This window comes from Ruditapes philippinarum, unplaced genomic scaffold, assembly GCF_026571515.1.
Source record: "Ruditapes philippinarum isolate M1 unplaced genomic scaffold, ASM2657151v2 ctg6738_1_1_1_1, whole genome shotgun sequence".
Lineage (NCBI taxonomy): Eukaryota > Metazoa > Mollusca > Bivalvia > Venerida > Veneridae > Ruditapes > Ruditapes philippinarum.
In genome coordinates, this window is record NW_026853493.1 from 39,619 (window position 1) to 54,082 (window position 14,464).

Genomic DNA, 14,464 nt, shown 5'->3' on the forward strand with positions numbered 1-14,464 from the left:
TGAAATTACAATCCCGTCTGTATTAACAGTTTTCATGCTTGATATTGTACCTGTTAGCTATACATATACATACTGTTTGAATCCATTTAAAATCAACGATTTGTGCAGATAGCACACATTGTTTAAGCCAAAAGCATACAAATACAAATTGTTTGTCTCAAACATAATTAAACTTACATGACGCAATTCTAGATATGGACTGAACGAACTTATGGTATTACTTTCTGACACATAGTAAACTTTTTCAAGTTTCGGTCGTGGGGGTATCAACGTCAGCTCATCAGCAGTGCGTTTCATATCTGTTTGTTGTAAATCTTTGATATTTAGTATCTTTCCTTCATCTTTTGTAATATTTGGTCGTAGTGAAAACGGGACAAAATACTCTTTATCACTTCTTTTACGAGTTGCATATGTTTCGGAATGTTCTTTACTCAATGTGTCTTCAGGCAAAAATGTCTTGTTAACATTTTCATATTCTGATTGACTTGAAATGCTAAAATCATCGTGATCAGTTTTTGAATCATGTTCAGTTTTAATGGCTTGTTTTAACATTTCTTCATCAGTGATATCCATAATCTCGATCTCAGATCGTGCATGATCGTTTGTTTGGATGATATTTACGCAGTCTTTGGTTATCATTTTGTTATTTAATTCTTCCTTATGTTTACTGCTACTTTCATCGATATTTGTTATACGTGCGTCTTCAAAAGATTCACTTCCCTTCAAAATTAAAGGAGAGGGAGGCAAAATAAGTGAATCTACATACCCACGAATACACGTTTTCTCTTGATTTGAATCGGCACTTAGTTCTTTTGAGCACAAGGGATTTACATTTAAAAGAATGTCTACTTTATCGCTTATAGCTTCTTGACTTTCCTCAGTTTTGTCACCTTTATCGTTTTTATCATTGTTTGTGTTTAGCTTTGAAAAACTTTGAATACTAAAATCACTGGCTGAAGTGAAAATTTGCGTTTCGTGTGTCTTATTTGCGTTGCCATCTCCTTCCATAAAGTTTCCAGTTACGTTATAAAATAACGTTTTTTCCTTTTCGTTATTTGATAAAAACGCATTTTGCTTATATTCATTGTTTGAGGTGCTTATCTGATGAGCAGTTTGCACTTGTGCATCATGACTATTATAATCATCAATCAAATCGTGTTGTAAAGGAATGAAATCTTTGATATCATTCTTTTCTGACACAATTGATCCAAGCACCGGTTTTGAAGGTCCTGGTACACTTTCGTTTTCCTTAGCATTTTCCTGTAAATTGACGAAGTTTGCTTCATCATCTTTACTATCAGTTTTAGGCTTAAGTGTTGGTTTTGGTGGTACTGATGGGCGTTTTTTAACACTTTCATCTTTTGCTGGTGAGTGTAAACATTTGGAGTCAGTGACGGCAGTCGTTTTATTCAATGTACATTTCAATACTGGTTTTGGAGGTACTTTTGGACGTGTTTTCAGTATATTACTGTCGACATTTTGTTTCATTAAAGAGTTTTCTTGTATAAACTTTGTAGCCTTGTTTAATATTTCTTTAGGCTTTGGTGGAATTACTGGTTTGGATCTGTGTACACTTTTCGACATGATTTTTGATTTGAAAATATTCTGCAAACAAATCATAGATCATTGATGGTATTATTTTTTTTCATTTGTATTAAAAAAGAACCAGAGGTACATGCTGGCCATGAAATCGCTCAGCTGTAAATAAAAGCTTTTCGTGCGGTTAACAAGAAATATTGTGAACTATAAAAAACAGATATAAATTCTAAATCTTAAACTGATATCACAAAGTTCATATTTGTATCTGAATAGTGCATATGTAAGTGCATGTGTAAAAACATTACTGGTTGCTATTAGTAAGTTCCAAAAGAAGTGTACAGATAAGGAAAATCAATGACCCTGGGGGCAGGGCCAATTTTGACCCCAAGGTTTTTATTTGGACAAACTTGATAGACACTCACAAAAAGATGTTTCAGCTCTACCTATATGGGTTTTTTAAAAGAAGATTTTTAAGTTTTTATTATATACGTACATGTAAGGAAAATCAATGACAGCCCGGGCGGGTTTCATTTGAACACACTTGGTACACATACACTAGAAGATGTTTCATGCTAAACATCTAAGCTCTAGCTTTTGGGGTTTTCTTAAAAGTTTTTACTACATATATATGAGAAAAATTAATGTCACCCTTAGGCTGGGCAAATTTTGATCCCAGGTCTTTAATTCGAAAAAAAAAACTTGGTAGACACTCACAAGAAGATGTTTCATGCAAAATATCTAAGCTTTAGATAGCTCTTTGAGTTTTTTAAAAGATGACTTTTAGTATTTACTATATACATACATGTTAAATGAAAAGCAATGACCCCAGGACTTTTAAGAGAACAACTTGGTAGACACTCACAAGAAGATGTTTCATGCTTAGTATCTAAGCTCTAGCTTTTTGGGTTTTCTTAAAAGAAGTTTTTTTCAGTTTTTACTTCATTGATTGATTGATTGATTGATTGATTGATTGATTGATTGATTGATTGATTACTTTTCTTTGGACCTGGCGGTCAATGATAACCTACGAAAGTGCAAGCACTTATTTCAAGTAGGGTCCTTACCTCAACAGACTCTAGAGACAGCTTTGAGATACAAGGGAGTCCGGGAACAAGTCCATAGCTCTTATTGAATAGATCCCTTGGTTCTTTTACCTGCCAAGTTAAAAGTACTGATACATGCGAGGATTACCTGGATTTCATACCAGTAAACCTCTAAGTAGGTGGGAAACACTGAAAGTCTCTCTGAAAAATCCAAAGGGTGTTACCCAGGATCGAACCCGGAACCTAAGGAGTGAAAGTCAGTGGTCTAACCAACTGAGCTATCGCACCACCTATACATGTACATATGAGGAAAATCAATCCCCCCCCCGGGTGGGGACAATTTGACCCCTGGGCTTCTTTTTGAATAAAATTGGTAGACACACACTAAATATATAAGCTCTAGCTCTTAGGTTTTTTTTTAAGATGATTTTTTTCCTATGTACACCTGTCTTTTTCTCACAAGCCTTTTAACATTAATCACAAAGCCCTCATTAAAACTTTTTTTTTTCCTTTGAATTAGTAAATGATGAATAAAACCCCTAAAAAAAACCCCAACACGGCAAAATTGAAAATGTTGCGGGCCTTTTTGATTGAGCCTGTTCATACTCTGGAAAGGCAATTACCCCCCACCCCCCTAGCACCGCTTAAGCAAAATCAACATTTAAAAACATAAAAATGGTAAAATTTTGAATTTAGAAACACCGAGTGTTTCATACGGGGGGTTTATCAGGGAAAACCCCTTCAATGTGACCTTCCGTTCCCACCATAAAAAAGCGGCGTTTCCCCAAGTAATAAAAGCGTGGCCCTAACGAAAAAAAGGGCGGAACTAAATAAAAAATGGAAATTTTTTGAAAGGGGGGATTGGAGGTTATAACCCTGCGATCACAGATAAACGTCAAAAGAAAAATTTTTAAAAACGGGCCAAAAATCCAAGGGGTGATTCAACATTATTCAAGTAGGAATATTGGAACCATCCAACTAGAAAATGCCGAAAACTTGAAACTAAAAATACCACAAGCACAACAATAATGTCGTGCTGAACGATCTTCAAGGATCGAAAATATAACATCATTGATTAAATGTACGGGGAGACTTTTTACAGCCGCCACACGGCACAAATAACACGGACAACCCTTATTTGCTAGTTTTAATTTTTATTTTATACCATTAGATTTCAAATTCTAGGTATTTTAATGAAACAGAGTTTATTTTATTTTAAGTTGAATAGTGTTGTTGTTGAAGATTTACTTGTATGAGAATGAATACTTTCATTTTAAATTAGATGATATTTTTTGCAAAGTCGAGATCAACGCCTTATATTGTCTTGTCAACAACTCGACCTGAATGATTTTTTTTATAATTTTTCGAATATTTCCTGTAGTAAAAATCATCAAACACCATATTAGCATGAACAATCTACATGTAGATCAATAACGACTCATATGTCGAAAGAACAACCTGAATGACAGACATTATAAACCAAACCTTCTTGCGACTGTTAACCTTCTAGGCAGCATAGCCGTCTTTGTTCGAAAACCGTTTTTTAAAAAAGGGCAAATATCTTTCCTTTTATTATACCTCAAAATATAGGGCATCTACTGGGGATGGGCAATCTCTACACCCATGCAACATTCTTAAATTTTTTATCCCAAACGATTAAGTATTCAAAAAAGACCACGGGGCCGAAACCGACCGGCCCATTTTAAAGCAAGGCGATTTTCTCAAAATTCTTCGAAAGGGGGCTAATTATACAAAGCTTTTTGCTTTGTTTTAAAACACAATTTTAATTTTAAATTCTGGTTTTTTCTTTTCACATTCTAGATAAAGAATTAGCACTTCCCCAAAAATATTTACAAAATGATCCTGAAGATTGTTTTTGTTCCAATGAACAGTTGAAAATATCACCTTAAACGCGCCACTGGGTCAAATACCCATTGCATAGACAATAACTGATCTATCTTATCTATTCTCCGTTACTCTCATAACATCCTGCACTATGTCCCAAAGGTAACTTTACCATGTTAAACAAGAACTGTCACTGAAAAGTAACTTATGCCCCCGAAAGGAAGCTTTGACATGAAATCCAAAATATATGCCAAAATAATATACCCCGGGAGCCTTTGATCAATATCATTCCTAAAATTTAACTGACATTCCCTTAAAATTGTAGGAGAAAAAGTCTTAACAAATTTTACAAAAGAAATCATGCCAATAAAAATTAAATCGGAGAATCAAGATACTATGCACAGTAAGACATAGTTACAAACAATCCTGTGAATTTTCATGAAATCCCTCCAGTGGTATTGGAGATGTAGCGCGGACAAACTCATAAATTGACAATTAAGGGTACATTACTGTGTCAAAAAAGATTCAAGTGGAAATTAAGATACTATGCACAATGAGGCATGGTGACAAAACTATCTCAAAAATTGACCATTAAGTGGACATAACTGTGAAACAATTCAAGTGGTAAATAAAGATACTAATCGTGTGAAGTTTCACTAAAATTTCCTAAGCAGATTCAGAGATGAAGTGCGGACAAGCTTATTTTACTCAAACAATGATCATTAAGGGCCATAACTGTGCCAAAATAATTAAGCGGAAATCAAGATGCTGTGCACAACTAGGCATGTTGACGAACAATCCTGTTAAATTTCACAGAAATCCCCCAGCGGTTTTAAAGATGAAGCGCGAACAAGCTTATTTTACTAAATTCAAACATGAAGGGTCATAACTGTGCCAATAAATACAAAGCGGAGAAAAATACTATGCACAAAAAGGCATGGTAAACAAACAATCCTGAAAAGTTTCACTTAATTTCTCACCCACCCCCCCCCCCCACCCCCTCCCCCTCTCGTCGTTGCGGTTTTGGAGATGAAGCAATGACGAGCTTATTTTTACTAAACAAAATGACAATCAAGGTCACAAAACTGTGCAAAAAAATGCAAGCAAAAAGTCAAGATAGTATGCACAACTATGCATGGTGACATAAATCCTGTAAGGTGTCTCTGAAATTCCCCCCAGCGGTTTTGGAGAAGAAGTTCTGACAATATTATCGGACGGATTGCCGGACGGACGGACGTGCGATCGAATTGGGGTAAAGGGCAATTTCTATTGTTATTTTCCTTTGTTTAATATAGGGCCATTGGACCCTGCCTTTCAAGATATTTTGGATGAAAATATTGCCTCTAGAATAAAAAAAATATTTTTCCATAATTAGGGTCGTGTGGCCAAGTATTTTTTATGCAAGATTACCCATATTTAAACATGACCTAGAAACTTCATGTATCTAAACAACATTTTTGACTTATTTTGACATAAAGAAAATCGATGAACAACGGGGCGGGGCATATTTTGACCCCAGTGCTATTATTTTGACAATTATTGTAAAGTTTATGTGATATTCAGGCTTCATAACCTCAGATCCCCTTTCGAAATTCCATTTTATTTAGTTCCACCAATTGTTTTCTCGTTTAGGACACATGCATTTTTTTTACTTGGGGACCATATGCCGCTTTTCATGGAATGGCACTAACGTGTCACATTGAAGGTTCCATGATAACCGCTATTTGAACACATTTGCGGATGTTGTAAAATCTAAATTTTACCAGTTCATGTTAAATGTTGAATTCTGCTTAAGTCGGTGCTAGGGGGCGTGGACGGTAGTTTGTACTTGACAGTACCGTCCATGAACAGGGTTAATCAAACCGAGCCTGCAACATTTTCAATTTTGCCGTGTTTGGCTTTCTTTAGGGATTCTTATTTTTCTCTATTTTAATTAGATGGTGCTACACACAAAAATATCTAAGCTTTAGGCTTGCACTTTCAGAGAAGAAGCTATGTTAAATTGTTACTATATGTACATTAAGTAAATCAATGACCCCGGGCGGGCGGGACCAATTTTGACCAAAGGGCTATAATATGAACATTTTTATAGAGTTTCATTAGATGATGCTACAAACAAAATATCTAAGCTCTTGGCCGTGCACTTTCAGAAAAGAAGTATTTTACTATATGTATATGAAAATCAATTTTGTTCCCAGGGCTATAATTTGAACAATCCTTGTAGAGGTCTACTACAAAATGACTCATGCCAAATATCTAACCTCTTGCCTTTGTCAAAACAGAGAAGATTATTTTTAAGATTTACTTTATGTACATAACGGAAATAAATGACCCCTGGGACAATTTTGACACCAGGGCTATATTGTGAACAAGCTTGAACCTCTAGCCTTTGTCAAAACAGATATAATGATTTTAAATAAGAAAATGAGAAAAGTCAATGACCCTTTGGGGCGAGGCGAATTTTAACTAAAGGGCTATAATTTGAACACTTTTGGTCGAGGTCCACTAAACAATGTTTCATGCCAAATATCTAACCTCATGCCTTTGTCAAAACAGAGAAGAAAATAAAGAAAAACTGAATCCCTAAAGAACGCCTAAAACGACAAAACTGTAAATGTTGTAGGCTCTGTTTGATCCAACCTGTTTATGGACGGTACTGTAAAATGCCAGTAACCGTCCACGTATCCTAGCACCGGCTTAAGCAGAATCCAACATTAAACATAAACTGGTAAAATTTTTAAACATCCGCAGATGATGCGACACACAAAATATCTAAGCTATAAATCTTACACTTTCAGAGGGGCAGATTTTTTAATGTTTACTGTATTTACATAATTAAAATCAATGACCCCCGTTGTGGGGATAATATTGACCCATTGGCTATAATTTGAAAAATCTTGTTAGAGGTCCACTACACAATGTTGTATGCCAAAAATTTAACCTCTTACCTTAGTCAATCCAGAGAAGATAATTTTTCAAGTTTTTACTTTATACATATAAGGAAAATCAATGACCCTCTTGGTCGGAGTAAATTTTGACACTTGGGCAAAAATTGTAGAGATTCATTAGATGATGCTACAAACAAAATATATAAGCTCTGGGTCTTGTACCTTAAGGGAAGAAGATTTTTAAAGATTTCATTATACAAATCTATCTTTAGCCCTTCTGACCCAGATGTTCAATGGAGCAAAAGCATTTGAACAATTTTAGTAAATCTTCATGCTGGAAATATCTTAGGGAATTTCATAAAATTTGGTCCAGTGGTTTAGAACTGAGAAGAGGACGTTTGTATAAAAAGTTGACTGCGGGCGCACTGACAGACAATGCACGCCGGGAATATTGTGATCACAAAAGCTCACATTGAGCACGTTGTGCTCAGGTAAGGTAACCCTCATTTTCTGCCGAAGAAAAAAAAGTTCGATGAAACTACTCAATAATTACACCGTGGTGCAGAAAAAAACAACTTACAATCATCTTTATGAAAAAGATGCCTAGCAACAGACTTGTCTTCTTTGGAATTTAAAGATCCTATAACACATTTTTTATGCTTTTATATCATAAATATGATGCTTAAATTAAGATTTATCAATAGTGTAAGTTCCAAAAGCATTGTTTATAAAGATATTACCGAATTCAACATTTCATGTAAATAAAGGGAGGTTATTAGAAATTCAATTACTATAAGTCTAAGTCAATTTTTCCAGTAAGAAATGATTGCATATATTTTAATGATTACATAATTTATCATAATAATTACCTAATTACATTCTTCGCTTTCAGGCGAAATATATGTGAGTGTTTCATGTTATTTGTAGTAAAGGGGAGAATAGTAAGTGAACATAGATTTATAATTATAATACATGTCAAGTAACTATGCTCTTGTCATATAATTCTCAAATCAAAAGAATTAAAGTAAAAATGTGATTTGCTTTCGATAAAACATAACCAATAAGGAAACCCCTCGAAACACTGCTTCCCCTTTTTAAAGAATAACTACATAAGTTGAATGTGCAATTTTTAGAGTGGATTTTCTATTTTTCAAGAATATAGACCTGTTACAAAAGGAAGAGAAGGTGTATATGGTGACCGGTTGTGGCCATTTCAAACCCGCGAGAAATTTTATCTTTTTTTTTTCTTTAAATGTTGCGAACGTCTAACAAATCCGCGAGAGTTTCTGCCGAAATCGTACAAAAAGTCGCAGGGAACGTATAAACCTGGATATTTGATAACAGTTTGAAACAGCAGGGAACATTTTGACTTCGGTGGCCGGTAGCGTCTTTACATTTTATTCCTCGTTTGTCTATAAAAGTCGAGGAACAGAAAGAAATCCGCGACAAGTTTTATAGTAATTCTACAAAAAAAGTCCACCGGAAAATTATATGCCGGCGTTATTTGTTCCTTCACAAAACCCGGGGGGGGGGGACCCTTATTTTTTCGCACATAAAAACTCGAAAAAGTCGAAGATTTTTTTCCCGCGACTTTTTGTATGAAATCCGCGACTCTTTTGCGCAGGGACATTTCCAGGCACATTCCCCAGCTGTGTGCTCAAAGTCGATGTCTTATGTGGTATGCATCAAAACAAAGTATCGCGAATTATAATTGCTGCAATCGGCTACCTAAAGTAAGCGTATGTTTGTGTGGCTTAGTCCATTTCATATTAAATGTTTGAATCTGCTTAAGCCGGCGCTTAAGAGGGCAGTGGGCGTTAGTTTGCACTTGACAGTACCCGTCCTGAACAGGCCAAATCAAACGGACCTGCAACATTTTCAATTTTGCCCTGTTGGGGGGTTTCTTTTAGGGGTTTTTATTTTCTGTATTTTTCTCTTTTTAAACCCGCGTTGTTTGTGCCGGTTTTTGGCTGTTAAAAAACGCCTGTACATTTTTAAACAAAAATGGGTTTTTATTTTTCCCATTTCCCTTTAAAAATCGTTTAGGGAGATTATTTTTGTTTCTTGTTTGGGAATTTGTTCTTTTTATTCGGCTTTTTTCTTGTTGGATGGGTTCCCAAAATTCCTCACTTGAATATTGTTGAATAACCCTTTTGGAATGTGGCGCTTTTTTTTAAAACTTTTCTATTGAAGTCTTATCTTTATATGCAGGCTTCATAACCTCAAAATCCCCCTTTTGAAAAAATTTCCCTTTTAAATTTTAAAATTTTGCCCCTTGTTTTCTCGTTTTTGGGACACGCTTTTTTTTTGGGGAAATTATGCCGGGTTTTCTTGGGAAAGGGACTTACGTGAACCATTTTAAGGGTTCCCCTGATAACCGCCCTAATGAACCATCTTTCGGGTGTTTCCAAAATTTAAAAACTTAACCCGTTCATGTTTTAAAATTTTAATTCTGCTTAAACTTGTCAGGGGCGTGGGCGGTAAATTTTTCACTTTACAGTACCGTCCATGTACAGGCCCAAAAAATTCGAGGGCCCGAACCCTTTTTTAATTTTGCCGTGTTTGGGGGTTTCTTTAGGGTTCTTATTTTTTCCCATTTGTCTCCTGTGTGGAAAAAAATTTTCCCCCGGGGTTTTCCCTTTTTAAAATTTTACCCTTTTTTTTGGGGAGGAAATTGACTCGAGAGTTTTTTAAAGGGCCCCGATATTTTTCAATTTTCGACATTAAAAATCTCCGGGGGATTTAAAAGTTGCCCCCCACATTTTATTTTAAAATTTCAGTAAAAAAAATTTTCACGGGTTTTGAATGGTCCGCTATCGGGCCCCCATATGTGTAAAAAAGGTTTTAAAAAAACAGAATTATTTTTTTAAGCATTTTTTTTATGTAGGGGCCCAAATTTTAAACGTATGTTTTTTGAAAATATGTGTTTTAACTGAATCCCAAAAAATATTGGGAAAAAAATCCGGGTTAAAAAAATTTCCAAATGGTTTAAAAAGGAAATTAAGGTTTATAAAGGTTTAAAATTTCGGTTATCCATTTTATACTAATATGTATATATAAATTTTTTTACCGGGAAAAAATTGAATTAAGTTTATGGTGATTGTTTTTTAAAGGGTTAAAAAAAACTGGGGGGTTTAATCTTAAGGGAAAAGGCCCTTTTATAAATAAAGGTTTATCTGGGAAATTTTTTTTGAAAACAAAATGACAAAACTATTTAAACAAAGGGAATTTTTCAATGATTATATAAAAAAACGTTGGGCCTGTCCGTAGCAAATAGTTCTGTTTTACATGTTTTAAAAATGTTTAAAGGGAAAAATTTTTTAAAACGCGACTATTTAGTAATTTTTATTTTTTAAATTTTTCATCACAAAAAATAAAGATAATTTCACACAAAAAAAGCCAACACCCAAAAGTCCCGACAGGCGGGAAAGGGCAAAAGGGTTGCACGTAGTTTTAAATAAATTGTATATGTTTTGAACCATGGATTTTAGAGGAAAGAAAAAAACATTTTGGGTTTTAAAAACCCATTTTCATTTTCCCAAAAGAAAATAAAAATATTGGGTTTTTTTAACGAAAAATTTATTTATTACAAGGGGGGTTTTTATGTGTAAGGGTTTGAAAAATATTCATTTCCCTCAACATTTAAATTTTATTTATTAAAATTTGGCGTATCTAGCTAAAATTTTTGAAAAAAAATCTTTTAAAAAATAAGGAAGGGGGGTTAGTAAAAAAAAAATGAAATTTTTATATTCTGTCAAAAAATTGATACTCAAAATTTTAAAAAACCCCTTTTTTGTACAAAATTGTTTTATATCTAATTTGGGTTTTCTTTATAATTGGATTTTTTTCTTCAATGGTTTTTGGGTTTACTCCATCTATTCAATTTTTAAATGGGGAAACCCAAAGCTTTTTGAAAAGAATTAAAAAATTTCCCTGTGGTTTTTTTTTTTTTTTTTTGTTTTTTTTTAATAAATGTGACTCAGTAATTTTTTTATTATTATTTTTTTATTTTGATAAAATTTTTTTATCAAGATACTATCATGTTCAAAAATAATCAAAAAAAGGGTTTTATCCACACAAACCCTAATTGTATACCATTTTTATTTTAAACGGACCCTTATTTCAGAAAAAGTTCAAATTCAGGAAATAAAATTTTAAAAAAATCTGTAAAATAATAAAAATAAAAACATACAAATTTTCTTAATTTAAAATTTAAAACCAAGGTTTTTAAAATACCAAAATTAAAGACGAACGTGTTTTTTTCTTAAAATTTGTCCCAAATTTCTTTTTAAAAAGTTTTAAACGTTTTCCATGGGTTAGGATAATTGGGGGCCGGGGGCCAACCAATTTGTACAACATTTAGCGTCCAAAATATAAAAATTGGGGTTGGTATTAAAAAGGGTATAAAAGGGGGAAGGGGGGATATATTAATTTCGCATTTGAGGAACAATTTTAAAATAAACCTAAACTTAATGGGGAAACACCCTCTTTCCCGGTTTTACCCTTTCCACAAATTTTAAAAACCGTAAACTTTTTAAATTTTCTTTTATGGTTAATATTTTTTTAAAATGTTATGCTCAAAAGAAAATTTTATTTTAACTGTTGTTTAAGGGTTCCCAAAGGGGGGGTTAATTTAAGGGAATTTTTTTTTTTGCCAATGGGTGGGAAAAAGGTGGGGAAACTTTAAACTAAATTTGGTTTTGTTGTTAACCATAAGGAATAATAATCTTCCGTCTAAGGGGTCAGGGGGGTTCTTTATTCAAATTTGTATTGTTTTTTGGGGTTTAAATTTTTTTCAAGCATTTGGAAACCTATCAAAAATTTTAAACCCAGTTTTTTTTTTTTTCCCTTTAAAATATTTTGGGGAAACAAAAAACGCAACAAAAAAAAAGTTTCTTTAGAAAGTTATACTTTTATATTTGTCTTACCAAAAGTTGGGTTTTTTAAACTAAAAACTATATGTTGGGGATTAAAAATTAATTGGGAATTTTTGATATTTTTTTAAAGAAACAGTCCAAAAATCTGTTTAAATTTTTTTTAACAATTAAAATGTTTTAAAAAAGGGAAATTATATTTTTGAAGTAAAAAGAAAGGGGGATTTTCACCCTTGCCAAAACAGGAAAAACAAATTTTGTAAATTTTACCAAAAGGAGGGGGAAAAATTAAAAAAAAAAAAATAAACCTTTACTGGAGGTTTGAACCCAAAATTAAAAAAATATGAAAGGGAAAATGGGGAAAATTAGGGGGCCTAATGTTCAACATTTTTGGGTTTTTTAATTTTTGTTACGAGCCAGGGCGTAAGAGGAAAAAAGGGGGGGCCAAACAACAAACTTTCCCTAACAAAATTTTTTAAGAAAAATTATTAAAAAAAAAAAGAAAATTAAAAATTATCTTTTAAAAAACTAAATCCCAAAAAAAAATACAAATTTTTATCTGATCCTGGAAAGATCCTTTTTTTTAAAAGCACATTTAAAATCCCAAATAAAAACCAAAAAACAAATTTTGAATAAATTCCACAATAAAAAACCCCAAGAATAATTAAAAAATTCCAACTTTAATAAATCACTTAATTTCCCAAATTGTAATAAAACTCCAAAAATTTTGATCTTAAAAAATCAAAGATGATAAAAAGGTAACTTTATTTACTTAAAGATAAAAGTAATTGGGAAAAAAGTCTCCTTTTTATATTTTTAAAATAAAAGGGTTTTTAGAAAAGTTCCATTTAAATACAGTTTTTATAAACTAGCAACTTCAAAAAATAAAAATTAAATTCCCAAGAATTTCTATCTAAATTAAAGCATTTAGTTTTTCCAAAAACAGTTTTAAAAACGTTCTAAGGGAAAAAATTTTTTTATGGTTTTAAAAATTTGAAAAATTTACAAAATTGGAAAAAACCAAAAGGTCAGGGGTATAATCATATACATGTAATATGTTGCCCTAATAAAAACCTTTTTTTCTTTTAAAACTTTTTTAAAATTTTTTAAAAATTTAGTTTCTTTTTTTTCAAATTTTTTTTCTTGAAATTTGGTTTTTGTTCATCTGGAAGCGTGCAGCTTTAAATGTTTAAAAATAAAATTTCCCTTTTTTTAAATGTATTTTATCTTTAAAAAGGGGAAATTGTATGTACTTTATCTTTTTCCTTTTGTCAGAGAAAGGGTTTTTTTTGATGGGTGGGGTTTATATGGGGCTTTTTACTTTTCTGTTTTTGGTTTTCAGGGAATTTTTTTTTTTGGCCAAAAAAAGGAAAGGAAATTAAAATTCCCAAAAGGGGGGCCCAAAAATTGGGGTTTTTTAATTTACCAAATGTGGATTATCCAAGGTTTTTGCTGGCCAGGGGGTTCTTGGGTCGCGATACGGGGTTTTTTCCGAAAATGTATTTTGCGGCTGTTACCCTGAAAAATTTTTTGTTTTTGGGTTTTGGGTTTTAAACTATTTCTTTTGTACAATTTCTCGGGGTTTTTTGGTTTTCCGGGGGCCATTCTTTAAATTTTTGGGGGTTTAGCTGTTTTCCCGGATTTAAAGACCTTTTTTATTTAGAGTTTCCTTTTTTATAGAAGAGAAACCTTGAAATTTAATTTTTCCCGTTTCAATTCAATGGATTTTAAAACATAAGGCCACTTTGGAAAAATAAACAAAATTTTTCTCTATTTTTTGCTTTTTACAAAAAGGTTTTTTTTTTATTCCCAATATTAATATTCGAAATCATTTTGACATTTTAAAAAACCTTCGAGGGGACCTGAGTGGGGGAAAATTATGAAACCCCTTAGAAATTTTTTTTAGTTTTTTCATTCGAGGGTGACAAATGTTTTGGGGTTTATTCCAGTAATTTACCTAAGGGAAAAACATACGGGCAAAGGGTTGATTGAATGGGTTTGAGGCAAAAAAAGTTTTTCCACTTTGAATGTTAACAAAACTTTTTTGGAAAGGGGGACGGACTTCAACGAATCCCGAAAATCCTAAAAATCCCTTAAAATTTTGGCCCTTCAAAATCATAACATAGGTTAATTTAAGAATAAAACAGGGGCTAACTTGAAAAATTTGAAACCAGATTTTTTGCGGGATTAAAGGGAAACCCTTAAGAATAAATGGGAAATTTAAAATAAAATATGATAAAAAATTAAAAAATTTTTGGAAAAAATTAAAACATTT

At 32.7% G+C, this 14,464-nt stretch overlaps 1 protein-coding gene across 1 annotated transcript in view; it reads right to left on the bottom strand.

Annotated features, from left to right (window-relative positions):
• LOC132737045 (uncharacterized) overlaps window positions 1-1,600 on the bottom strand; it is a 35,230-nt gene extending 33,630 nt beyond the window's left edge. Inside the window, exon 1 of the mRNA XM_060724278.1 lies at window positions 178-1,600. Coding sequence (XP_060580261.1) covers window positions 178-1,584 — 1,407 coding nt within the window. The 5' untranslated portion in view covers window positions 1,585-1,600. The remainder of the gene's footprint in view (window positions 1-177) is intronic.
• Between the last annotated feature and the right edge of the window lie 12,864 nt (window positions 1,601-14,464).